General features: G+C 43.9%; 1 protein-coding gene across 1 annotated transcript; it reads left to right on the top strand.

Annotated features, from left to right (window-relative positions):
• The first annotated feature begins 2882 nt into the window (after window positions 1–2882).
• SH3BP4 (SH3 domain binding protein 4) lies at window positions 2883–18286 on the top strand. Its single transcript, XM_033171475.1, has 4 exons — window positions 2883–3134; window positions 9941–12294; window positions 15522–15710; window positions 17683–18286. Exons 1-4 carry the CDS (start codon window positions 3017–3019, stop codon window positions 17905–17907), a joined length of 2886 nt encoding a protein of 961 aa, XP_033027366.1. The 5' UTR covers window positions 2883–3016; the 3' UTR covers window positions 17908–18286.
• The last annotated feature ends 7303 nt before the right edge of the window (window positions 18287–25589 follow it).

Here is a 25589-nt window from a genome sequence, read left to right as displayed (position 1 = left end):
AAAGTAGCATTCTGACGTTAGCAGCCTAAAACATGGCCAATTCTGAGAAAGGAGAAAATAAAGGGTGTGCTAATGTTTGTTGTTTGAAAGAGGCTGGGGAAAAGTTAGTATCTCCAAATAGAAAAAAAAAAGTGTGTGTGTGTATCTGGTTTTCGTTCAACCTTAAGCAGATCTCCTCAGAGAGTAATAGATTATTTGAGGAATGCTAAGAACTATTATGCGGGAGGCAGTGAAGGATAGGCGTGCCTGGCGTGCTCTGGTCCATGGGGTCACGAAGAGTCGGACACGACTGAACGACTGAACAACAACAACAACAAGAACTATTATGACTGTATGACCAAAGGGAGAATGACCGTTCCTTCCAATAAAAGTAAATTGTTTGTCAAAAGTAGAGCTTCCTTGTACAGCAATTGTCTATCTGAGGTTGGGTTTTGACTTGGATTTATTTAGTCACAGGATCATTAAAAGGTTGTATGTCCATAAGATCAACCAAGACCCTCTGGTTCCCATTTAAAATGTTTTGGGATCTATTTATTTTTTTGGTATCTTTGAGGATTCCTTTTAATTTTATTTTTGTTTGATTAGTCATTTCAGAAAAGTTTTTTTTAAACAATTAAAGGAAGCTATCTCTTCCATCCTTATTTCAGACATCATGATATATTGGTATATCACGATGTTTGTTGTTGTTCAGTCGTTCAGTCGTGTCCGACTCTTCGTGACCTCATGGACCAGAGCACGCCAGGCACGCCTATCTTTCACTGCCTCTCGCAGCCAAACTCATGCCAGTCGCTTCGAGAACACTGTCCAACCACCTCATCCTCAGTCGTCCCCTTCTCCTTGTGCCCTCCATCTTTCCCAACATCAGGGCCTTTTCCAGGCAGTCTTCTCTTCTCATGAGGTGGCCAAAGTACTGGAGCCTCAACTTCAGGATCTGTCCTTCCAATGAGCACTCAGGGCTGATTTCTTTAAGGATGGAAAGGTTTGATTTTCTTGTCCATGGGACTCTCAAGAGTCTCCTCCAGCACCATAATTCAAAAGCATCAATTCTTTGGCGATCAGCCTTCTTTATGGTCCAGCTCTCACTTCCATACATCACTACTGGGAAAACGGATAGCTTTAACTTATACGGACCTTTGTCGGCAAGGTGATGTCTCTGCTTTTTAAGATGCTGTCTAGGTTTGTCATTGCTTTCCTCCCAAGAAGCAGGTGTCTTTTAATTTCGTGACTTCTGTCACCATCTGCAGTGATCATGGAGCCCAAGAAAGTAAAATCTCTCACTGCCTCCATTTCTTCCCCTTCTATTTGCCAGGACGTGATGGGATGTTTAGCTGGTGATATATTTCAGTGTTGAAAACCAGATATTGCCCGCCCTAGTTGGCACTTTGCAAAACAAACTGGAAACACCAGCAAACTATCAATAAAACAAACCCCCGGGCTTGGAACTGAGGGAGACCCCATGCATGTGGGAGGCATCTTCACTCATGATAGTGTAAGAAACTCCAACCTGTACCCAAAGATGTGCCCCCAGTTACACAGAAGCTTCTGCATGCAAAAGCAGGAGGATGACTGCTGTGGAATTTCCCTGTTGTCCAATAGCAATAGTTTAACAGTGCCAGCATGCCTTCAGTAGCACTGACCAGTGCTTCTTTGCTTCTACTTGCAATTATTTGGATCCAACTCGCTACCTTGAGTCATTAATACGCATCTAATGTCATTGTTACTTAACTGAAACAGGAGTTGAATGTTCCTATTCATAAACAAGGACTTAAGTGGAGTAATTTTTGTTAATATATTACATTGGTGATAGTGATTAAAGGTTTTGACCAGGGGCATCGTCACAGCAGTTACTATGCATAAAAGTAATTGTTGCTACATTTTATGCACCTGTTGGCACTAGGGTACTAAATGTGGGAAACATTTATGGAGAGCAGTCAAGCACTCTGACTGAGAAGCACTTGTAGAATAACCACTTTGGGAGTGGCTGTCCACTTGGCTAAATAGCTGGTTAAATGTTCACATCCTGGACAAGTTGCTGGAAAATGTGACCATCTATATTTCCTTGTATTTTCACCTGATGAATTGAATTTCTCCTTTGGATTTTATCTATGCTAAATCTGAGCAGTGGTCCAAACCAAATTGCTGGAAAGACTGATTCAGTAGTGTGAAAAGTATGGGTATTCATGAGAATCTCGCGGAACACCCAAAAGAAATATATTCCATGGGTGGGCTGCTTATTTTGAACTAAGTAGAGCACAGAGACGGCCCTCTCTAAGGAGGAGATCTCTGTGTCAACATAACTTAGATTCTTGTAGCCCAAACTTACTCTGCTTAGACGGTAGTTCAGTGCAGTCTTGGCCATGTTGAGCACCAGCCAGCATGATCAGTGGTCAAGGATGAGGGGTGTGGAAGGCCAGCAAGTTCCGGAGGGCTACAGGTTTAATGATTGTTTCACCCTGGCCAAAAAAAAACAACAGACTGAATAGGAACCATTATGTTGCTTTTGAAAGGTATACTGGTCAAGACCCAAGTCTGCCTCTGGTCGTACTGGATATCTATGGAACAGAAAACCTTATGTACTAGAGTGACTTAAGCAGGTGTTGTAAAGAAACTTACCCCTCCTCCAACATATTTTAAAGTAAGCAATATGGTACTTGCAGTGGGGAAACAGGATCCTATAGGGCCCCCACCCCCAGCTTTTGCCTGATGGCTACATGAATGTAGCCAAAAGCAGATTATTTGAGTGTTTTTCAGACTCTAAACTTTACAGTGAAATTGGAGAAAGAGAAGTTTTCTACAACAGACTCTCATGTCAAAGTTGGAAATGCTTAAGAGAAACCATGTTGTAACTCTTCCACTCTTTTTCTTTTCAGATTTGTCTCAAGTTGTAAAAAAAATACCCCAAAAAACGAATAGCACCCTAAACGCACCGGTAGCTTAAAGCTTCTGAAGAAAAATGGCGCAACTCTTGTAGAGAAGATGGCCCACTAGATTCTCAGGGAAGGGCACAAATCTCAAGATGGCAGCCCAGAGGATTCGTGCTGCCAATGCCAGTGGGCTCCCACGGTGCAGATCTGAGGGGACACTGATTGACCTGAGTGAAGAATTTTCTGAAACCAGCTTCAGTTCCGTCAAAGGTGAGAGGGTTTTTTGTATGTAAGTTAGATCACCAAAACTGAAGTGCCTACAAGAGAAGGCATTCTGTATGCACCATCACAGTAAAGTCACCAAACTAGCTCAGTAGTCAGCAGTCTTTTCAGACCAGTGGGCATATTTCAAATTGTGAGAGAGCACTGGCAGTACCAGTCACAAACTAGCAGCTATGGGGCAGGGAGCATGGCATAATGCAAAATGGCTACCATGGGGAGCATGACATAACACCAAATCAGAAAGACAGACAGCCCTGACGACCTTCTGCCTACCACGGGAAGTCAGCTACATCCTGCTGGTCCTGATTGTGGAGATCACACAATGTTGATTTTGCACATGCCACACCACATTAACTCTCATTTCATAGAAATTGCTTAGTAGGTTTCTGTGCATTTCCCCCCATAACTTTCTGGAAGGACTAGACACTTGCTATTTTCTTTTTAAAAAATGAAAGCTTAAGAGTTTGGGGCACTTCCCAAGGAGCAGCAGTGAGAGTCTTCAGCTGGGTTGGTGACCCCTGCACTAGCTCATGATTTCTGCTCTTGTTGCTTTGTCTTCCAGATGTGCAGCAGGCAAAGCATGGTGGGGGGATAAGTGAAAAATCCCTGTTTCTAGTCACTACAAGCCATTTAGCATAAGCAGTGGTGGAGGAAGGCTCCGCGCTACCCGGGGCGGCGAAAAACACGCCCCGGGGGCGGGGCGTCGTGACGTCACATTGTGACGTTACGATCACCAGGCCGCCGCCGCTTCCGCAGCCCCCTTTTAAGCCACAGAGGGGAAAGGTGGCTTGTGGGGCTGCTGAGCACTATCGGTGGCTCCCCGCCGATCGTGCACAGCAGCCCCACGAGCCGCCTTTTCCCTCTGCAGCTCAAAAGGGAGCCGCGGAAGCGGCGGTCCGATGATGGAGTGTGCCTGCGTGAAATGTCGCGCAGGCACATTCCATTGTCGGGCCGTGCGCTGCTGCTCCCGGGGTGACGGAGGGAGCAGCGGCGCGTGGGAGTGGCCGCTGCTTGTCACCCCCACGTGCCGCCGTTCGTTCCGTCACCCTGGGAGCAGCTGCACCGCACACACCATGCGCTGATGCTCCCGGGGCAACGGAGCGAGCAGCGGCGCGTGGGGGTGACAAGCGGCGGCCCCTCCTGCCACTCCCCACGCACCGCTGGTCACCCCGGGAGCAGCAGCGCTGCACGGACGGGGTGCTCGCTCGGCCGTGCACTGCTGCTCCCGGGGTGATGGAGGGAGCGGTGGCACGTGGGAGTGGCGGGAGGGGCCACCGCTTGTCACCCCCACCCGCCACTTGTCACCCCCCCACCCTCCCATGTCGCCCGGGGCGTACCGCCCCTACCGCCCCCCCAGCGACGCCCCTGAGCATAAGCTGTGGTTTGCAAACTCACGGTTTCTGACTCTGATTTGCCACACTATTGGAAGCAATACTTTGTCAACCACACACCACACCAAACCATAGTTATGTTTCCTTAACTGTGATTTGATGCTTTGTCTGAATTGTGCCTTAAAATGTCAAATGATCCTATTTCTTGATCATACTACTACTTACATAATACTTCAAAATGTTGTTTTGGAATGAAAAGATTTCTGTATAAATGCTCTTCTAAAAAGTTTTCTGAGAGTTAATATCGTATGTTTAGAATAACTAAGTGTGGCATGGCTTGAAGGAGAAATCATTCGGAATCAGACCGGACATGGGCTAGAGCTCAACTTCGAGCCTACCAAGTGGCAATGGCGACAGCGAAGAGGACCTTCTTCGCTGTTTCTATTGCATCTGCAGAAAACAGCGGCAGGAGACTCTTCCAGGTGGTTCGCAACCTAGCAGAACCACCTTTGTCACCGGGGTCTGGTAGGGACCCCAAGATCTCCTGCAATGCTTTTGCAAAGTTTTTTGCAGATAAAGTCGCTCAGATTCGGAAGGAGGTAGACTCCACCATGGGAGCAGGGCCAGGGCGGGAGAGTGCTAGAGCCCTGTCTAGTCATGTTTCATGGGATCAATTCCAATCTGTTACCTCCGAGGATGTGGACAGGCTGCTTGGACGAGTGAAACCGACCACCTGTCTCCTTGATCCTTGCCCATCCTGGCTTATAAAAGCTAGCCGGGAAGGGCAGGGCGATGGGCTCTGCGCGGTGGTGAATGCTTCCCTCTGCGAGGGAATCCTTCCAGACCCGCTGAAAGAGGCGGTCATTAAACCGCTTCTTAAAAAAACATCTCTAGACCAAGCCAATATGGCCAACTATCGCCCAGTCTCAAATCTACCATTCTTGGGCAAGGTGATTGAGCGGGTGGTTGCTGAACAACTCCAAGCACGCCTGGAAGATGCGGACCATTTGGATCCCTTCCAATCAGGATTCAGGCCTCATCATGGGACTGAAACTGCCTTGGTCGCGCTGGTTGATGATCTCCGGCGGGCTAGGGACAAAGGTGAGAGCTGTTTCCTGGTTCTGCTGGATCTCTCAGCGGCCTTTGACACCATTGACCATAACATCCTTCTGGACCGGCTAGAGGGGTTGGGAGCTGGGGGCACTGTTATACAGTGGTTCCGCTCTTTCCTCCTGGGCCGTGTTCAGAAAGTGGTGGTGGGGGATGAGTGTTCAGACCCCTGGGCTCTCACTTGTGGGGTGCCTCAGGGTTCTGTCCTCTCTCCCATGCTTTTTAATATCTATATGAAGCCGCTGGGAGAGATCATCAGGGGGTTTGGGTTGGGTGTTCATCAATATGCAGATGACACCCAGCTCTACCTCTCTTTTAAATCAGAATCAGTGAAGGCGGTGAAGGTCCTGTGTGAGTGCCTGGAGGCTGTTGGAGGATGGATGGCGGCTAACAGATTGAGGTTGAATCCTGACAAGACAGAAGTACTGTTTTTGGGGGACAGGAGGCGGGCGGGTGTGGGGGACTCCCTGGTCCTGAATGGGGTAACTGTGCCCCTGAAGGACCAGGTGCGCAGCCTGGGAGTCATTTTGGACTCACAGCTGTCCATGGAAGCGCAGGTTAATTCTGTGTCCAGGGCGGCTGTCTACCAGCTCTATCTGGTACGCAGGCTGAGACCCTACCTGCCCGCGGACTGTCTTGCCAGAGTGGTGCATGCTCTGGTTATCTCCCGCTTGGACTACTGCAATGCGCTCTACGTGGGGCTACCTTTGAAGGTGACCCGGAAACTGCAATTAATCCAGAATGTGGCAGCTAGACTGGTGACTGGGAGTGGCTGCCGGGACCACATAACACCGGTCCTGAGAGATCTGCATTGGCTCCCAGTACGTTTCCGAGCACAATTCAAAGTGTTGGTGTTGACCTTTAAAGCCCTAAACGGCCTCGGTCCTGTATACCTGAAGGAGCGTCTCCACCCGCATCATTCAGCCCGGACACTGAGATCCAGCGCCGAGGGCCTTCTGTCGGTTCCCTCACTGCGAGAAGCAAAACTACAGGGAACCAGGCAGAGGGCCTTCTCGGTAGTGGCGCCCGCCCTGTGGAACGCCCTCCCATCAGAAGTCAAGGGAACTGACTACCTGACATTCAGAAAACACCTAAAGGCAGCCCTGTTTAGGGAAGTTTTTAATTTGTGACTCTGTAATGTATTTTGGTATGGGAGTGGCTGGGGAGACCCGGCCAGATGGGTGGGGTATAAATAATAAATTATTATTATTATTATTATTATTATTATTATTATTAAGCTGAATTTTTAAATTCCTCATAGGAAATGCTATGCCAGGAACATTATGATGAAAGTATTGTGTATTGTTTCAGCAGCTATATTTGCTACATGATTCTGCTTTGGAATTCAGTCAGTGGATACAAGATTGAGATTGACTTAATGGTTACTGAAAATAACCTTGATCCAGAGATGGAAAACTTTGGTTTAGTGAAACGGCTTTCCTTAGCCACCTGTCCCTGGGGTGGGCAGGGGTGGGCTCTGCTACTGTGTTTGGTTTGTCTTCCCCTCTTTCCACAAGAGTGGAAAGAGGATGAATAACTTCACATTACCAGGAGAAGAGATCATCCTGGCACCCTCCTTCACTCAACATGAATCACACCCATTTGTTTCCTGCTGTGTGCTTTAAATGTCTCCAACACAAAATACACTTTTTTTAGCCCCTCCTGCATTTGTCCCATTAGTGATAAGGCTCCATCTGCAAAACCTGCTGCTTTGCGTGTGTGCAGTCACCAAGACCTGATTCTCGCTGAGGCTGTGCCATTTTAGAGTACAGGGCAGGGCTTTTGCGATGACTGAATGTTCTGCTGTACAAAAAGGACCTGAACAAGCAGCATACAGGCATCTGTTTGAGAGACCAGTTTCAGAGACTGCACTAAAACTCTTAGGTTAGTTGCTATCTGCCTGACTTCAGGGGCAGGGGGGCTGGAGAAGGCAACCTGGTGTCATAATATGACTCATCTAGGTCACAAACCATTAGAGATTTATGAACACAATCTTTTGCATTATGCCTGAGAAAACACTGGCAGTCAGTGTAGTTGTTCACCTTTTTCACCAGCTAGGTTTTACTGATGGGGATGGGGTGGTAAACAGCTGTTTTGTCTATTCTGTCAGTGATTATTAACCTACAGTAAGTAGTAATAAGGCTAAAAATTTTGCCCTAGAAAGAGGCATTTCCTTTTCATCCTACCAACGCCTGAAGCACATTTGGTAGGAATGCAAAAGAGGGTCTTCTCCGTGGCTGCTGCAAACTCTGGAACTCCTTACTGAGAGAAGCCTGGCTAGTTTCTTCTCTGATAATGTTCTGCTGACAATAGATGGGCATTTTTATTTAAACAGAGTGCAGGCCTCATAACTGGTTCTGTTTTTTACTGGTGCCCTGCAAGCTTTGTTTTTAGTGGGTTTTTACTTTCCGTTATTATCATTAGTGTTGTTATTATCATAATCACCGCAACCTTCTATACCACCCTTCACCTGAGGGTCACCAGGCAGTTTACAATACAAAAATACAAAAATGCATAACATAGTAATAAACAGAAAAAACAGTGCCCCCCCCCCAATATATGCCCTCCCAATGTCTGAGTGGGTATCCAAATGAAGTTGGTGTTTATAGGAAGTGTGTTCAGTTCCAGAAAGGGCATTGAGGTCTTCAAAGCATTACATAATAGATGTTGAACATTTATCCTCCCATGCCTGGAGCGGAGGGGGTGTGTGATCCTACACATGTGCATAAATGAGCATGAGGGTGCCATTTATGTGGCTTCCCAAAGTCAGCACACTGCATGGGCATTCAAGGATTGACATATGTACAGGGTCACCACACCCAATGCTCTTTAAGCCAGCAATACTTTTAATTCCAGTTTCTACCATGAGGAGCCTTCTGTATAGGATGTGATGTGTGAATTGGCCTTAAGTTCTGGTTTTCTTTGAAACTGGACCCTACATTCAGCCACATATGAGAGTGTTTCCTTTCTGATTTATTGTATCGTGTCTGTATTGTTGTGGTTGGCCACCTTGAACGTTATCTGGCGGAAAGTTGGGATAGAGATTTAATATATAAACAAATGTGGACATTTGGACTGGATGACTTTAGGGTTCCTTTAGGCCCTAAGATTAATGCACTGTCTCCTTTAATATGCTCAGATGGTGATTATCTAGTAACCCAGATTTGTGTGCATTAAGACCTCTAAGCTTCTCAGCCGCAGATTAGTATCTCCATTTCTCCCTACTCATTTACATCAGCTCTGCTTTGGTTTGCCCTGCTCAGCAGTAATCTTCCTTAAGAATAATGGATGCAAAGCATTCCTTAAGTGTGGCTTTTCCCCTTGTCTAAGTTACCTTGAAGCATTAACATTCTTATCATGCAGCAGCTTCCTCCCATTGTACGTGGTGTTCTAGGCCTTCTTTGGCAATGATATAACACTTTGCATCTTTGCTGTAAGATTTAATTCCACTTAAGATTCAGCAGCGTGGAATCTCATATTTTGTTTTTCCTTTGAATTTATTACTGTGAGCCTTTGAGATCAGGCCATCTCACTACTGAATGCGTAAGCCTTCCTGCATGGACAAATTATCTTCCATGACTTGGATAAAATTAGTATATTACCATTAAGGCTCTCTTAACTCTTTTCAACCTGGAACAATTACCTACAACCTGCATTTCAGTACTGGAGAATGTGAAAGAATGTGAAAGTGGATGGGGCCCTCTGACTTCTGCCAGACCTTCACCTATGCAGCTGTTTATTTAGATTTGGCTCTTGCTAGCCTGGAATTGGATTTCTAAGTTAATGAGGCAGTTGTTTTAAAAAATAACGATCTGATACAGGAGTAACGTGATGCTTGCAAATGCTTGTACAACAAATACTAGTTAAAACCTTTTATAACAAAGCTGAATTAGTTCATGGCCAATGTCATTCTCAATCAACTTCTTTTTCCATTGTTGCCTGCCACAGCCCCCATTTAGCACAGCGTCTCCTTGTGAATCTAGTGATGAATTTGCTCACACATTAATCTCCAAATCTGCAAGTAGTTAACTCAACCATATTCCCAATAGAGATTTACAGTGCAATGTATGCATATCTATTCATGTCTACTCAGAAATGAGCCCTATTGAGTTCAACAAGGCTTACTCCTAGGTAAATTTGGTATACGATTGCAGCCTTATTTTCTAATAACACAGAATCCATTAATCTCTTAAAGGATCTCTTGAAAAATAATGTGTGTGTGTGTGTGTGTTTATGCATGCAAATATCCTGATTCAGAGTACAAGCAAAAGAGCTACAGTATAATTGTGCAATGTTGGTAGATGGTTGTTACCTCCTGCAGTTGCTGACTATGTTCTGCTTTTTGATTTACAGTGCCTTCTCCTAGTGCCTTGATGATAGACAATCCTACGTCATTTGGAAATGCAAAGGAAGTTGTAGCAATTAAAGACTACTGCCCCAACAATTTCACCACCTTAAAGTTCTCCAAGGGTGACCACCTTTATGTCTTAGATACCTCAGGAGGTGAGTGGTGGTATGCTCACAATACCACAGAGATGGGCTATATTCCATCCTCCTACGTTCAGCCTGTAAACTACCGGAACTCTTCATTAACGGACAGTGGAATGATAGACAATCTGCTTGAAAGCTCCGATGAGGGAGCCAAAGAACTTGACTTGCTTGGAGACTGGACAGATTTAAACCTGAGCTTAGCCAAAAACAACCCTTTTATGAATAACATGCAGACTAACCCTTTTCTGAATGGGAATTTGCAGATATTGCCTGATAGGAACAAGGATTGCTCCCACCAAACCACTGTGGATTTGTTGCTGTTTGACACAGGGGTGCCCACCTTTACAGGGTCAAGTTCTGCAACTGACAGCAGTCTAGGTAACCATCTTGATGAGGGTCCATCAATGAATGGATTTGAGTTTGAGCAGCCAAGCAGGCGGGACAATCCTTTTTTCAGAAGCAAGCGCTCCTACAGTTTATCAGAGCTCTCCGTACTCCAGGCAAAGTCAGAAAACCCTGAATCCTCAGGCTTCTTCACAGGGTTGAAATCTCCTACCCCAGAGGAATTCCAGAGCAGAGAAGACTTCAGAGCTGCATGGCTGAACCATCGGAAATTAGCAAGGTCTTGCCATGACCTGGATCTGTTGGGCCAGAACCCTGGTTGGGGCCAGACGCAACCTGTGGAGACAAACATAGTTTGTAAGCTGGATAGTTCTGGGGGAGCAGTTCAGCTTCCAGATACAAATATTAATATGCGTCTTCCTGAAGGGCATGTGGGTATTGGCGATACACAACAAATCTCCATGAAGGCTCTTTTGGATCCTCCTCTTGAGCTCAACAGTGATAAATGCAGCACCATAAGCCCTGTGCTAGAGATTAAGCTGAGCAACATGGAAACCAGAACCTCCATCCTGCTGGAGATGAAAATTTCAGCGGAAGTGAAGAATGACCTAGTGAGCAAGAGTTTGGTGGGAGTGCAGTGCCTGCGCAGTGACATGAAGGAAGGTCCATACACACCAGTGCAACTCGGCTGTTGCTATGGAGACACCATCCAGGTTCAGCTGGAAAACCTGGAGCCTTGCATGTACATAGCAGTTGTGGCCCAGGGACAGAGCATTCTATATCCTTACACTGTCTGGGACTACATTAATAAAAAAATCACAGTTGGAGTCTATGGTCCAAAGCACATACACCCTTCTTTTAAAACTGTGGTGGCCATCTTTGGACATGATTGTGCCCCCAAGACTCTGTTGGTGAATGAAGTCACGCGTCATGCACATTGTACATCGGCAGTGGCGCTGCAGTTGTGGGGGAAGCACCAGTTCACCTTAGCGAGGCCACAAGACCTAAAGCTGTGCATGTTTTCAAACATGACTAACTATGAGGTAAGAGCCAGCGAGCAGGCAAAAATAGTGAGGGGCTTCCAGATGAAGCTGGGCAAAGTCAGCCGCCTCATCTTCCCCATCATGTCACATGATCCCAACGAGCTGTATGACTTCACCCTGAGAATACAAGTCAAGGATGCCAAGGATGCCATATTGACTCAGTTCTGTGTTCAAACACCACAGCCTCCTCCCAAAAGTGCTATCAGGTCAACTGGGCAGCGAAGGTTCCTGAAGAAAAACGAAGTGGGGAAAATCATCCTGTCTCCTCTTGCAACCACCAGCAAATACCCTGTCTTCCAGGATCGGATAGTGGCAAGCTTAAAATACGGGAAACTACTGAAAACGGTAGTGCGGCAAAACAAAAACCATTATCTCTTGGAATACAAGAAAGGGGATGCCATAGCCTTGCTAAGTGAGGAGAAAATCAAGTTGAAAGGTCAACTCTGGACAAAGGAATGGTACATTGGTTACTATCAGGGTAAAATTGGCCTTGTCCATACCAAAAATGTTTTAGTTGTTGGGAAAGCCAAGCCGAATTATTTCTCTGGGCCTGAGCTCACCACTAGTATGTTGCTGGAGCAAATCTTGCGGCCTTGTAAGTTTCTCACCTATATCTATGCTTCAGTAAGGACTTTGCTCATGGAAAACATTAGCAGCTGGCGTGCATTTGCAGATGCTCTGGGATACGGCAACTTGCCACTTGTTTTCTTCTGTCGAGCAGAGCTGGACAGTGAGCCAGAATGTGTGGCTTCTGTGTTGGAGAAATTGAAAGAAGACTGTAATAATTCCGACAGTAAGGATAGGAAATCTTTCCAGAAGGAACTGATGTCAGTAAGTATTCTGGTTATTGGAAGTATTAAATCAGGAATGGTCACCTGGTTTCCAGCATTCTGTTGTGTTAAGAGCTCCCCTGAACAGGCTGTGGGGAAAATAACTAAGGCTGTGAAAGCTGCTGCTTGTTTCTAGCACAACTGAGCACAAAAACCAGCTCTTCTTCACTGTTGCCATATATTTAAGCACCACCCAGGTGCTTGTCAAGAAACCAAGATGCCTGAGGTAATGGCTGAGCATCCCCTTGTACATTACGAACATTACACCTATTGATAGCACAATCCTAACAATGTCTACTTAGAAGTAAGTTCTGCAGAATTCAGCAGAACTTACTTCCAGGTAAGTAAGTTTAGGATTGCAGCCTTGATTGTGTTAGGCTGCAGACCTAAACTTGGAAGTAGCTACCATTAAGATAAAGGGGGCTTACTTAGGAGTAATCATGATTAGGACTGGGCTGCTATCCATTCTGTTTTCAATGGCTGAAGTGCAAATACATGGCATTGTACAATGTGCATTTTCTTGTCATTTTTATAAACTTATCTCAGGTGATTAAATCAAAAGACAATCATAGAAAAGTCTTTGACTGGATCCCTTTCCCAGCTCAGAGGTGCATTTTTAGGATTAAGTAACCACAGGTAAATTTCATCTTTTGGTTGTATCTCCCTCCGAAATTGCTCATTAAAACTTAGCTTCAGTGACCAATGAAGTGCACTGCAGCTAACAAATTGAAAGCCAGGACTCTTGGGATTTGGGCCTTCTTAATAAAACTGCTACTTTTTCATTAAGTAAAAATGACCTTCCAGAAATCCATCTTGTGGAACCAGCTATATAATTATTTTACTTCTCCCTCAAGAGTATAGAAACCTCTGTGTGCTCAGGGAAGTGTTATACAGTAGTTACCCCATTTAAAGCTGCAATCAAGCTGCCCCCCCCTTTTTAAAAAAAAGGATGTTTAAAGGAAACTGAATTGAACACCGTGTCTAAAACCATGATGCCCAACACGTCATATACGCAATACATGTTGATTGGTTTAATTCTTACAAGAATTCTACCTTAATGATGAAAGCTCTTTTAGAAGATGCTATAAAGTGATGGTTGCCCGAAGGGGAATCCTTGGGCTAAGCTGCTGTGATACAGAATGGGAAGGAAGGAAGGAAGGAAGGAAGGAAGGAAGGAAGGAAGGAAGTGGGTGTTCAGTAAGGAGTGTGAGCAAAGGACAGGAGGGAGCCAGCTCTGCTTTGTCAGCAGGAGAAGTGCAAAAGTTTGCCAAAGGCATGATCGTTGTGTAGCGCCATCAATGCAAATGAATTACCAGATTACCTGGATATTCTCCTTGATTTGGCAGGATGTTAAGAAGTGTACAAATAGGGGTTATAAACTGGAAGATACTACTTCTTCCTGCTGGGAAACCAATTGTTGGAGTTCATGGGGGAGGAAATGCTCTGGAAAGTCAGAAGATGAGTAGGTTGCCCGTGTCCTACAGGCCTGTGAAGCAGAGCAAGAGCAGGGCAAGAAACCAGACCCTCTTGTTCAAACTCTTTCAATGGCGTTCGAGAGGACCCCCCCCTCCCCCCACCCCGGAAATAGGGCTCATTTCAGGCTTGGTTTTGCAGTTTGGGGAAACATGTAGGAGGGAGGCCGCAGGTCTGCCTTAATAAGATTAACTTCCAACTACCGTCATTTCATACTGAGACAGAAGTGTGTGGTGCCCTGACTACCACTCAGCTTTTAATGGCTTGGGGGAAAATACTTAGCAGGGAGAGAATCCACTTTTTTAAGAATTGAGGGCCCTTGCAATGGTCCTACCATGCCTAATATGTCCATACCAAAAAAATAAAAAAGTTCCTTGGTGCAGAAACTTGCTGTCACTCCACTACCTATAAGCTACTTAATATGCAATCAGCTATTTGGAAATGAAAGTTTGCCCACTTTTGAGGCATTATCTAAATATTGAAGAGTACATACGTTTGAATTACATTCTTCCAGCACATCTTTTGAAGTGTGATTTTTGAATGTAAAGTATTATTCTTTGATATGCTGCCTGCTGCTTGGATGTAAAGCAGGAACTTCAGTAAATACTAAGGGAGAGCATTGTTACTACTGTGAAGTAATAGCCAAGCGCCAGGCAAGTGGTCACTTTAGAGCACACAGAAGAGATCCACAGCCTCTCCTCCCCCCCCCCCCCCCGAAATTTAAATAGTACAATTAGGAGGAATTAAAACTCCTGTTGTCAAATTTGCTAATCCCAGCAGGAGTGTAGTAATCACTTTTAAAAGCATGTGGGCTATAATGTAATTAATGCACATTATTGAAGGCCAGACCACGGGGATTCTCCTGTCTATGCTGCATATCCTAATGCATAAGCTAGTTTTGCAGTGCCTTTGGACACACGTAATTAAAACAGGATATTTGCATTTAATTTAATGGAATAGCAAGGTCCTAGAATAGAATCTCAGAATTGTAGAGTTGAAAGGGACTCCGAGGGTCATCTAGTCCAACCCCTGGAATGCAGGAATCTCAGTTAAACCATCCATGACAGATGACCATCCAACCTCTGCCTAGAAACCTCCAATGAAGGAGAGTCTGTTCCACTGTGCATCAGCTCTTGCCATCAGAGGTTCAGTCGGAATCTCCTTTCTTGTAACTTGAAGCCATTGGTTCAGGTTCTGCCATCTGGAGCAGAAGAAAACAAGCTTGCTCCATCTTCCATTTGACAGCCATTTGAAGATGGCTATCATATCTGTTTGACAGTGGAGCAGACTCCCTCAAGTGGTTATGGACTCTTATTCATTGGAGGTTTTTAAGCAGAGGTTGGATGACCCTCTGTCATGGATGCTTGAGCTGAGATTCCTGCATTGCAGGGGATGGACTAGACAACGCTTGGGGCTTTCCAACTCTACGATTCTATGATTCTATCTTCTCTCAGTCTCCTCTTTTCCAGGCTAAACACTCTCAACTCCCTCAACTGTTCCTCATAAGGCTTGGTTGCAGACCTTTGAACATCTTAGTCAAATTAGTTACACACTTCTATTTTGCTTGGCTTAAGAAATAAGCGTTACCTGAACATACTCCTGTTTGGAGTATCTATATAACCAGACAGAGAGGGGAATATAAATATAAAATAGTAGTGGCTTTTCCTCTGTCTTTTGATCTCATGCATAAATGGGCTGATGCTCCAGTGAGGTTGGGTGTCCATGACTAACTTGACTTGTTCTGCATTCCTTCAGGCCTTGCTGAAAATGGACTGCCAGGGCTTGGTTGTGAGGCTAATTCAGGATTTTGTGCTTCTGACTACGGCTGTGGAAGTGGCCCAGCGCTGGAGAGAGCTTGCTGAGAAACTGGCCAAGGTCTCCAAGCAACAGATGGATGCTTATGAAGCCCCCCATCGAGACAAGAACGGAGCTGTAGATAGTGAGGTAAGAAAGCTTTCATGTAATACATTCTGGGTTTTGCTGTATGGCTCACTCGGCACTATAGGTTGGAAAAACAGTTTGCTGTTATGTTCAGCTCCCTTTTTGATCTTGAATGATGACAAAATTGAACAGCAATTTTTGTTGCATGTTTGCTGTGGTCAAAAAAGTGGCCAGACAGGAAGAAATGCATTCAGCCTTGAGTGTTATTCCTCTTCCATGGTCTTGCAGGTGTCGCATTTATCGCAAAAGTGAAATGGCTAGCCCATCCTAGTACTTACAATCTGAATGCTGGCCACCCTCTGGTTTAATCTGTTTTCCATGTTCACATATAGCTGGAGTGGTTCAACAGAACAGGGAAAGTTGGAGCAGATAACACTGGGTGTATCTTTCCATCCAGCTAACTATTGCCACTATTTGTAATGTTGAAAGAGTTCTTGAAAACCTCCCAGTATTACAAGAATACCAAGCCATTTGTCAGCTGAAAATCTGAGTTAGACCCAAATTTGCAGCACACTAAGCAATTAATTTGACAGCAGTGTGTGCTGTGTCTGAGACCTTTTCCTTATTCTGTCCTCTAGCGTTTGGTTTTGCGGGAAACCCTTTAATCAAAAGAAATGTAGCTTAGCCTACTGCAGTATTTCTCATAAACTGGTTCTGATATGGTTTATTCTAGGACTGAAATTCTTTTCTTTTCTTTTTTTAAATCCAGCACCAATTTATTGACTCTAGTAGGAATTTCAGCAGTGCAACTGCATGATAAATGTACGATGGGATATTATTGTAATGAATAATGACATTCTGCAACGGGCCACATCGTCCTGATAGGTTCTTTTTTTATAAAAAAAGTATTTTTATTTTGCTTTTAAAGTAACAGACAGAAATAAACACTCTCAGATTAATACATTTGTAAATTAAATATACATGCATATACTCCACCGAGTATTGTGACTTCCCTCCTTTCCTTCCCTGGTTTTACACCTTTTCTCCATTCGTTCGCTTTGCTAACACCATGTTTACTTTTACATAATTAAAATACTCTCTATTTTGAACTCCTTTGTTACATTGCAAGTATTGTATCAAAACCTGTCGGTGATGTCAAATTTTTAAATACACAATAAATTTACTCCAATCCTCTTTGACCCTTTGGTTGCTTTGGTTTCTTATTCTCCCAGTCAATTTTGCTAATTCTGGGTATTTCAGCAATTTTGTTCTCCATTCTTCAATTGTTGGTAAATCTGGTGTTTTCCATTTTTGTGCTAACAATATCCTGGCTGCTGTGGTGGCATACAAAAATAACCTTTGATCATTTCTCTTTATTTCCTTTCCCATCAGCCCTAATAAAAAGGCCTCTGGCAACTTTTGGAATGTGTATTGTAGCATTTTTTTCAACTCATTGTATATTAATTCCCAGTATATTTTAACTCTTTCACACCCCCACCACATATGATAGATGTGAGGGTGATCTGGCTGCGACACCTGTCACCCCATTGATTGCCAGGGTTGATTCGGCTGATCTGGCTGGCTAGGCGGGTGTCCCCTCCCTCCCTCACCGCTCCATGTGCCTCCCTCCCAAAGCTGCGTGCTTGGTGGAAGAGGACGACCATCCCAGATAGAAGGAGTGTACCGTTCTTCGGTCAAGGGTATACGATAGCTGCGCTCCCCTGCTAGAACCTCCAAACAAGCTAGGACTGAAATTCTTGCCTTTCTTTTGGTCTAGTTCTCATTGAAGTCGCAGCTGGTGTCAAGGCTGTGCTACTTCAGCCTGTATGTGTTGATTCACATGGTATATATTTCAGGATTTTTATCCCACGTGTGGTCCAGTCAAAAAGTGTTCTAAGAATGAGACAGCCCTTGCTCTTGGGTCTGCAAGAGACTGCAGAGACTGTACACAAGATGGTTTGGTTTGGCTGACATAAATCCTAATGGCAGAGCAGTCTTGTATACTGTGTTAATTCTGGTTTCTTGTCTTTGGCAGGCAATGTGGAAACCAGCATATGACTTTATGCTCACATGGAGCAATCAGATGGGAGACAGTTACCGCGATGTGACACAAGAGCTGCACATTGGCCTTGACAAGATGAAAAATCCCATCACAAAACGCTGGAAGCATCTCACTGGAACACTAATTTTAGTCAATTCCCTGGAGATTTTGAGGGCATCTGCCTTCAGCCCACAAGACCATGATGATTATGCTATATGAGGGGGAGCCCCAACTTCTGGATGCTTCTTATTTTTATGTTTTTAACTGAAACACAGTGGGAAGATACTTCTGCAAAGCCAAAGTTTAGAGCAATAGTTTCTGTGCCCAGACTGCAAACTTCTTACTGTTGCCTCTCCCTGGTGCAGAAGACACTCAAGACTATTGTTTTCTATGCTCTGTGGTTGACAGCTTTTCTTAATCTGTAACATTTAAAATTGAACTTTTTTAGGCATTTGCAGATATCAGCATTGAAAGCTGAAGTTACTTTGGAGAGCTACCATTTCTGTGTAACATGAAACACATTTTTGCTCCCTTTAAAACTATCATTCCTCAATGAGTCATTGATATGCATTAAAGTGAAGCACAGTCAGGCATCTTGCAAGCATTTGCAATTTCTAATGTGCCGCTCTGAAAACAGTTTATACATTAAGTGTACTAACACACACACACACACACACACACACACACACACACACTGATCCTATCGGTCTTATGACGACTCTCAATGGTTCGTTTTTATGTACACCTTTTCGTAAGGAAGAAAAAGCACACTTCCTCCCCCACTGAAGTGATTTTGTTACCTAAAATTTAGGACTATGTGCTAGTGCCCAAGCTGCTTCAGATCCATGATTAGAAATAACTAGAAACAATTTCAGATTATAGGACTGATCCATCCCCTTTCACATTTTTGAAAACTGTAATGGATACCATTTATGGTCAAATAGCATTTCACAGGTTCATCCTGTAACAGTAGTGTGTCTTGACCATCTCTACTGGCAGGTGACGGTCACCAGAAGTTTACATTGTATTATTTTAAATGCAGAAACAAGTATTTGATAGTTGTTCTTAAGTCTGCCATTGTTTAAGCTGAAGTTTTAGGATTAGTTCTTTTGAGGGTCATTGCCCTGTGTCGAGGCTGCACCACTTGAAACTCACATGACTGAATGTGTTTCTATTCCACACATTCTCTGGATGCAGAAAACTGGCTCCACAAGGGGAAGCCTATAGTCCGTTCCCCCTCCCCATAACACATAGAGCAGCTGTCTCCAACCTCCAATGGTTCTTGAGCTCCATCAGCCTTAGTGCGCATAGGGATGATGGCAGTATAGCCTCAAACATCTGGAGGACCACAAGTTGTGAAGAGCATACTTACCATGTGAGGCCCTGCATGCAGTCTGAAGTATTTTCAGCCTAGACACATTTTCCACCTTAAGTAAGAACTGGACCTACCTCTGATCAGGTGCCTAGTTGGTCACTCAGAGATGCTTGACTTGACAGCACTCTCTCATTGTGTTCCAAGGGTATTCTGTTCATTTATTAACCCTTAGGTCACTGGGATTCACCTTATGTGCTGTATGAGCATTCAAGAGCTGAAATGACATAAAGCTATAGAAAGAAGTCGAGTTGCACAACTTTAAAATGAAGGTTTTGTGAAGCCCTTTAAGTCTACCTCTTAATTCCAAAATACTTCATGTGGGAAGTGTTTTCATTTTTTCTAGTGTGTGCATTGATTTTTTGCACAAGAGATTTTCATAACACATTTACTAAATTTCCCAAGGCACTGTTCAAATGTTGAATATTAAAGGGAACGTGATCACTGTTAGTAATGTTTTAAACCAGTTTTCCATTTTAGAAACATGTCACAGCTTTGTTCTTTGGAACAAGCTGACCTTTTAAGCAACTTGGGTTATACAACACAACTTTCCTATCAGCAGTTCCAGAATTTGAAGAAAGCATGATCCAAGCTTGTTGGAAAGGTGTTCCTGTTGTTTGCGTACATGTTTAATTAGTGAGGAGAGTGTTTGTCATTTATTTGCTTTCTTAGCCGGCTCCTTTTAAATGGCCTCCCTGAGTACTTTCCTACTCTGTCTAATGAAAAGCACCTTAAACTTGGGGTTTTGTTGCAAGAGATTGAAGCAGATTCCTATGCAAGTGTTCACATCACATGTTTGAAGTTGGTTAGGCTAGTGGTATTATCCTGTGCTCATGGAAGCTGTTTTTCCAAAGCATGCCTGTTTTTCTCTCTTGACAAAACCAGAATCTGCACATGATCCTGAGTAGCATGTTTGAGTGTAGGGAAGGAAAAACAACAACCCTTGTATTGTAGCCCATACAAAAATATGATGCAAGGTGGCAAGCCAGAGCAGTTAAGAGTAAAATATTTTAAATTGGGCTGGGGGTGGGGGACCTTCTCTTTCATTGTGATGTTTTTCAGAAATAGAACAAGTCCATGGAATGGTTAGTCTCTTTCTAGATACATGGAAACCTGAGGGGAATATATTGCACATGGTAGTCTAGGCTCCCCACAGATGGATGGGGATGTGAGAATGCAGGCATGCTCCTGTGTATAAAGGTTCTCACTGTATGTGCGCAGTCACTGAGCTAATGATAATGTGTTCCAGGTAGCCTTATTCTGCACCTGGCTCTGCGCCAGACGCGTTTCATCCGTGAAACTTGGTTACAGTGATCGTGGACTCTACAGATTCAGTAGTTTGTACTTCTGTGTCTTGTAAGAGCAGAATTGAGCCACAGCAATGAGATTTTAATCAATTTTAGCAGTGGGAGTTTAAAGCTGGCTATTGGGGGAGATTTCATTTCCATAAATTGGATGAAATATTCCATGAGAGGTTTTTTTTTTTTGGGGGGGGGAGGCAGGGAAAGGGTCTGGTTTGCCTTTTTCTGCCATTTTTATCAAACTACCTCAGGTCTTACACAGTTTTTCATGTTTTGACTTAAAGCCTAAAAAGCTCCCCTGGATGATTACTACACACCACCAACACTACACTATGGAGAACTATCAAATCACAACAGCAGCTTTTCTAGATTAGTTTGATGCAATTGCTGCATGATTGATTTTCTGTTTTGACTAAAAAAAAGTCAGGTCCTAGCACATAGTTGGAGTGGTTTGTATGTTCAGCCAAATGCCTTTCACTCAAAGTATGTCCTTACATTGTAAGCTTGCTTTGGATTTTACATTAATACACTGTACAAGTAGCTTGTTGTACATTTTTTAAATAAAAAAAACTTGTCAAAACTACAATTAAAGCAGATATTTGAACACTGCTTTGTTTCAGTGTGATTCTTCTTGGAGAGTGATTCAGTTTGGGGGAGCTTGACTCAGACTTCTGTGTGTTTGTGCTTTGAAGCAATGACCACTCTGCATATTCTCATTGAACTGTCACATCAGGTGTAGTTTTTAGTCATTGTGAAGGCTGGAATAAAAACTATTGCAGAGACCCTTTCTGGTGCAGTGCCAGGTTCTCACCAGAACTGAATGGGCTTAGGTGTTTCAATTCCCATCTGAAAACTTTCTTCCTCTAGCATCAAGAAATATACCCAAGAAGTATGACTTAAATCAAAACAAGGCATGCCAGACGAATCTCATTTCCTTTTTTGATAAGAGTTACAAGCTTGGTGGATGGAGTGGAATGCTGTGGGCGTAGTTATCTTGATTTCAGTAAGGCTTTTGACAAAATCCTGCTTGATATTCTTGCAGAGAAGCTGGTAAGATGTGGACTGGATGAGATAACTGTTAGGTGGATTGTAGCTGGTTGACTGATAACCCAAAGAGTGACAACCCTCATCCTGGAAAAGTGACAAGTGGGGTGTCACAGGTGCTGTCCTGGGCCCCTCTTTGTTCAAAGGCTTTATAAATGACTCGGATGAAGGTCTTGAGAGGATGCTCATTCCATCTGCAGATGACACCAAACTGGGAGGGGTAGCCAATGCCTCTGAAGACAGAATCTGAATTCAAGATGAACCATGAGAGATTAGAGAACTGGGTCAAATCTAACAAAATGAATTTCAGTATGGATAAATGCAAGGCAGGTAAAAACAGCTGCACAAATATAAGATGGGGGGAACCTAGCTTACTAGTACCACATATGAAAAAGATCCATGGGTCTTAGTGGACCACAAACTGAACATGAGCCAACAGTGTGATGCAGTAGCAAAAAAAGCTAATGCTATTCTATGCTGCATCAACAGAAGTCTAGCGTCCAGATCAAGGGAAGTAATAGTACCACTCTTTTTTGTCTTTGTCAGACCACACTTGGAGTACTGTATCCAGTTCTGGGTGCCTCAGTTTAAGGAGGATATTGACAAGCTGGAGCATGTGCAGAGGAAGGTGATCAAGATGATCAAGGGTCTGGAAACCAAGTCTTATGAGGAATGAGGGAGCTGGGTAAATTTAGCCTGGAAAAGGGGACTGAGAGGAGATATGATAGCCATCTTCAAATATCTCAAGGGCTGTCACATGGAAGAGGGAAGATGCTTGCTTTCTCCTGCTCTGGAGGGTAGGACTTGAACCAATGGCTTCAAGTTACAAGAAAGGAGAGTCCGACTAAACATCAGGAGGAACTTTCTGACAGAGAGAGCTGATGGACAGTGGAACGATCACCCTTGGGAGGTGATTGGAGGTTTTTAAGCAGAGGTTGAATAACTATCTGTCATGGATGCTTTAGTTGAGATCCCTGAATTTCAGGAGGCTGTACTAGATTACCGTTGGTGCCCTGTGGTGCACTCTAGGAGCAAAGAGACGTGGATTCAAATACCCACTCAGCCATGAAGGTTGTTGGTGATCTTTGATGAGTCGCTACATCTCCTCCCACAGGCTTGTTTTGAGGATAAAGTGGGCAAAGGGCACACTTGTCTGAATCTGCAGAAGTAGAAAATTAATTGAAAGCAGTTGTCATCTGTAGTGCACCAGGTGGCTCTGTCTGCTACAACCTATCTGCCACTTACAATTAGGATGGGCAACCTGTGGCCCTTCAGCTGTAGTGGGACTCCCAACTCCCTTTAGCCCAGCCTGCATGACCAGCAGTCGGCGATGATGAAAGCTGTAGAGCCAACAACTTATGGAGGCACAAAGCTTCCCATTCCCTAGCGGACTCACGCAGTTCAATAAAACTGGTCTGCCTGTCCTACAGATGGTCTTGAATGCTGGCGTCCATAGCCCAGCCACAGAGCACACCTTTGACATGTTCATAATGCAATTCCACAGGTGGGTACCTGTACCTGTCTTTGTCTTGGGTTCAGCATTTTGCTTACAACTAACACCACCTCTGCTTCTGTTTCCCAAAAAGGGAGCAGTCCTGACAGCAAGACAGCAGGTACATGCAACTTCTGTAAGCAGAAAATAATATTCTACTGTCATGATCTTTCTTTTAACCCCTGCCTTTTCTTGTTAGAATATAAGACCTGGACAATGCTTCAGGGGGCAGAATTAAACTACTGTGTCCGGTCATTGCAAGGAGGCTCCCTGCGCCCCGTGTGTGCACTGTGCTCTCTCCAAATCCGCTCCAGAGTTTAGAGGGGGGGGAATGGGAACTCCAAACAGACTTTGGGGAAACTGGGATGAGAGGGAGGAAGTCCTTCTTGTGCAAGTGAAAATCCTTGCAATCAAGGCTGCTACATTGGGTACCACCCACCATATTTTAGTTCCCAGGAAATCTCGAGGATAGTTATGGGGCTATCCAGTCCACATTATCATATGTGTAAACCTTTGTATTCTGAGCTGTTTCTTAGTGTACGTGCTGGAGATGTGTGTGAAAGCTGTCAAGGCTTTGTGTCTTATTTTCTGTATGCAGATAGCTTACTTATGAAAAATGATTAATTAGGGTTAGGAACTGAATCCTGGATTACAACAAGAATCCATAAGCTTCTCTTGTAATGCATTGTATTGCATTGCAATCCTTTAATCCATAATTAAAATTAACAATTGGATATGTTGGACATAAACCACAAATCAAAATTAAGCCACATTATCCGTATTGCTCTAAAGATTTGCTCTTGGAGCTTTTATGCTGAAAGAATTATATTATTACCCTTTTTTGCTGGTATAGTCACTATGGCTTTAAAAACTTCATGGCATACAGAAATTTAGCAGGTGCAGCTTAAAACTGTACTTATTTTTCCTTGGACACTTTTTTGATGCAAAGAGCGGTCTTGAAGTGCTCTCTCAGAAGCCCCTCCCTCAAAGGGCCCTTTTTAAAATCTGACCACCTGTTGCCCACTGCTCCTCTGGGCAGTGACTTCAGTGCCATTTTCCCCTCTTGCTCCACATGGACTTGAGCTGCTGCTTTCTGGGGGCGGCAGGAGGGGGAGGAGTTGTGAATGTGATCGTGTCACGGTGACAAGTACCCAATCTGACTTGACATGGCAATACCCCCTGAAGGGGCAAGGGTAGCTAGTTCCTGCATTGCACTGCCCTCACTCTGGATGGGGAGGAACAGAAATGCAGCCAACATTGTACTGCTGTCACCTTCTAACTAAAATGGGTAAAACTTCACAGCTCTGTTTGAAGCCTCCTCTCAATGCTCCTTTCTTTAGCTGCCTGATAAGAGGACTGCAGCTCCCAGGGCCTGGCCCTGCTGGTTGCAAATCATGAGTTCATCACATTTTCTTTAACCAAAATAACTGACTCCTCGTTTGCTTTTAAGTCCAGGCAGTACAGGTAGTTGTAGCATAAATGAAATGAGCATGCAAGCGTATTCCTTGGTTTGATGAGGGCTGGGTGTTTGTCCTGGGCATGAAACCATGTGGTGTTCCACGGGAGCACCCACATTTTTAATCTGACATGCCAGAAGACTTAAGAGAGGGTGAGTTTGCAGATAATGGAGCATTCCACTTGCCCCTGCTGTCTACAAGCAGGGTTGCAAATGCAGTGGAAGGATGCAGCAAGGAGATGTAAATAGTTATGCATGTACACACTGGGAAACACACCTAGAAACTGAAAGGGATGATGGAATAAAAGTTTCTATATTCATGGATTTTGTTAACAAAGAGAAATCAAATGAGCATGAGAAACTGAAAAACATGCTTTTTATCCTCTTGAGTTTTAATGTGCTTTCACTGTGTAGCCAATGGGACTGTAAACCTGTTCTCTGCACTTTCATGCCTGGCTGATTATTATGTTTTGCCCTTTGCTGGCATACAGTGCACCTTCTGTGGTCTTTAAAAATGCTGTTCTTTACAATGAATCATCATACGTATTTCAGCAAAACTTCAAGGACCATTTAAAGCCGTTTAATTTTATTGTATATTCAGAGCAATAACTGAAGGGGAAATGCTGCAGTTAAGTTCACCTTGGAAGTATATATCCTCACTTTCCTCCTGTATTTTGAAAATAAAGTGTTCTTGTACTGTAATACTTCTAATTACCTTTTTTTTACTGAAAAAACCTGCATCTCATTAAATGTTTCTTCCCCCACCAGAAAAGCAGATAATGAGTATTGAGCTCAGGATGCAGATTCACACTTACACTTCCATCCTATATCACACTGAAATCACCCGTATTAATTAATTAATTTTGTATACTGCCCTGTACCTGCAGGTCTCAGGGCAGCTCACAGGATAAAATCACAACATAAAAACACAGAATACATAATCAAAACAAAAAATAACTCAATAACACCCCCCAACACATTTTAAAAGGGCATTGGATTTAGCAGTCTGATATCAGAAGTGACAATATAGAAAAGCCAGTAAGGGAACATTTCACCTCCCAGAACGATCTCTAATGAACCTTAAGGTTGCTTTCATTGAACAAAGAATCAATTGAATTACAATGAATTACATTCAAGAGGTTCAGCGCTATCACTTGTGGACTGAAGTCATGTAACTGATTTCTATTGCGCTGCATTCAATTATTTACTTTGTTGTCACAATCCAAAAGGCCTTCT

This window comes from Lacerta agilis, chromosome 1 (assembly GCF_009819535.1).
Source record: "Lacerta agilis isolate rLacAgi1 chromosome 1, rLacAgi1.pri, whole genome shotgun sequence".
Classification (NCBI taxonomy): Eukaryota; Metazoa; Chordata; class Lepidosauria; order Squamata; family Lacertidae; genus Lacerta; species Lacerta agilis.
The sequence above is the reverse complement of the archived record's forward strand: the minus strand, read 5'-3'. Positions and strand labels throughout refer to the sequence as shown.

What these genes read in the sequence shown, in the direction of transcription:
- SH3BP4 (XM_033171475.1), top strand. Translation starts at nt 3,017, where the DNA reads ATGGCAGCCCAGAGGATTCGTGCTGCCAATGCCAGTGGGCTCCCACGG. An exon ending in CAGCTTCAGTTCCGTCAAAG is followed by an intron (nt 3,135 to 9,940) that starts GTGAGAGGGTTT and finishes TTTGATTTACAG; the next exon opens with TGCCTTCTCCTAGTGCCTTG. An exon ending in ACGGAGCTGTAGATAGTGAG is followed by an intron (nt 15,711 to 17,682) that starts GTAAGAAAGCTT and finishes TGTCTTTGGCAG; the next exon opens with GCAATGTGGAAACCAGCATA.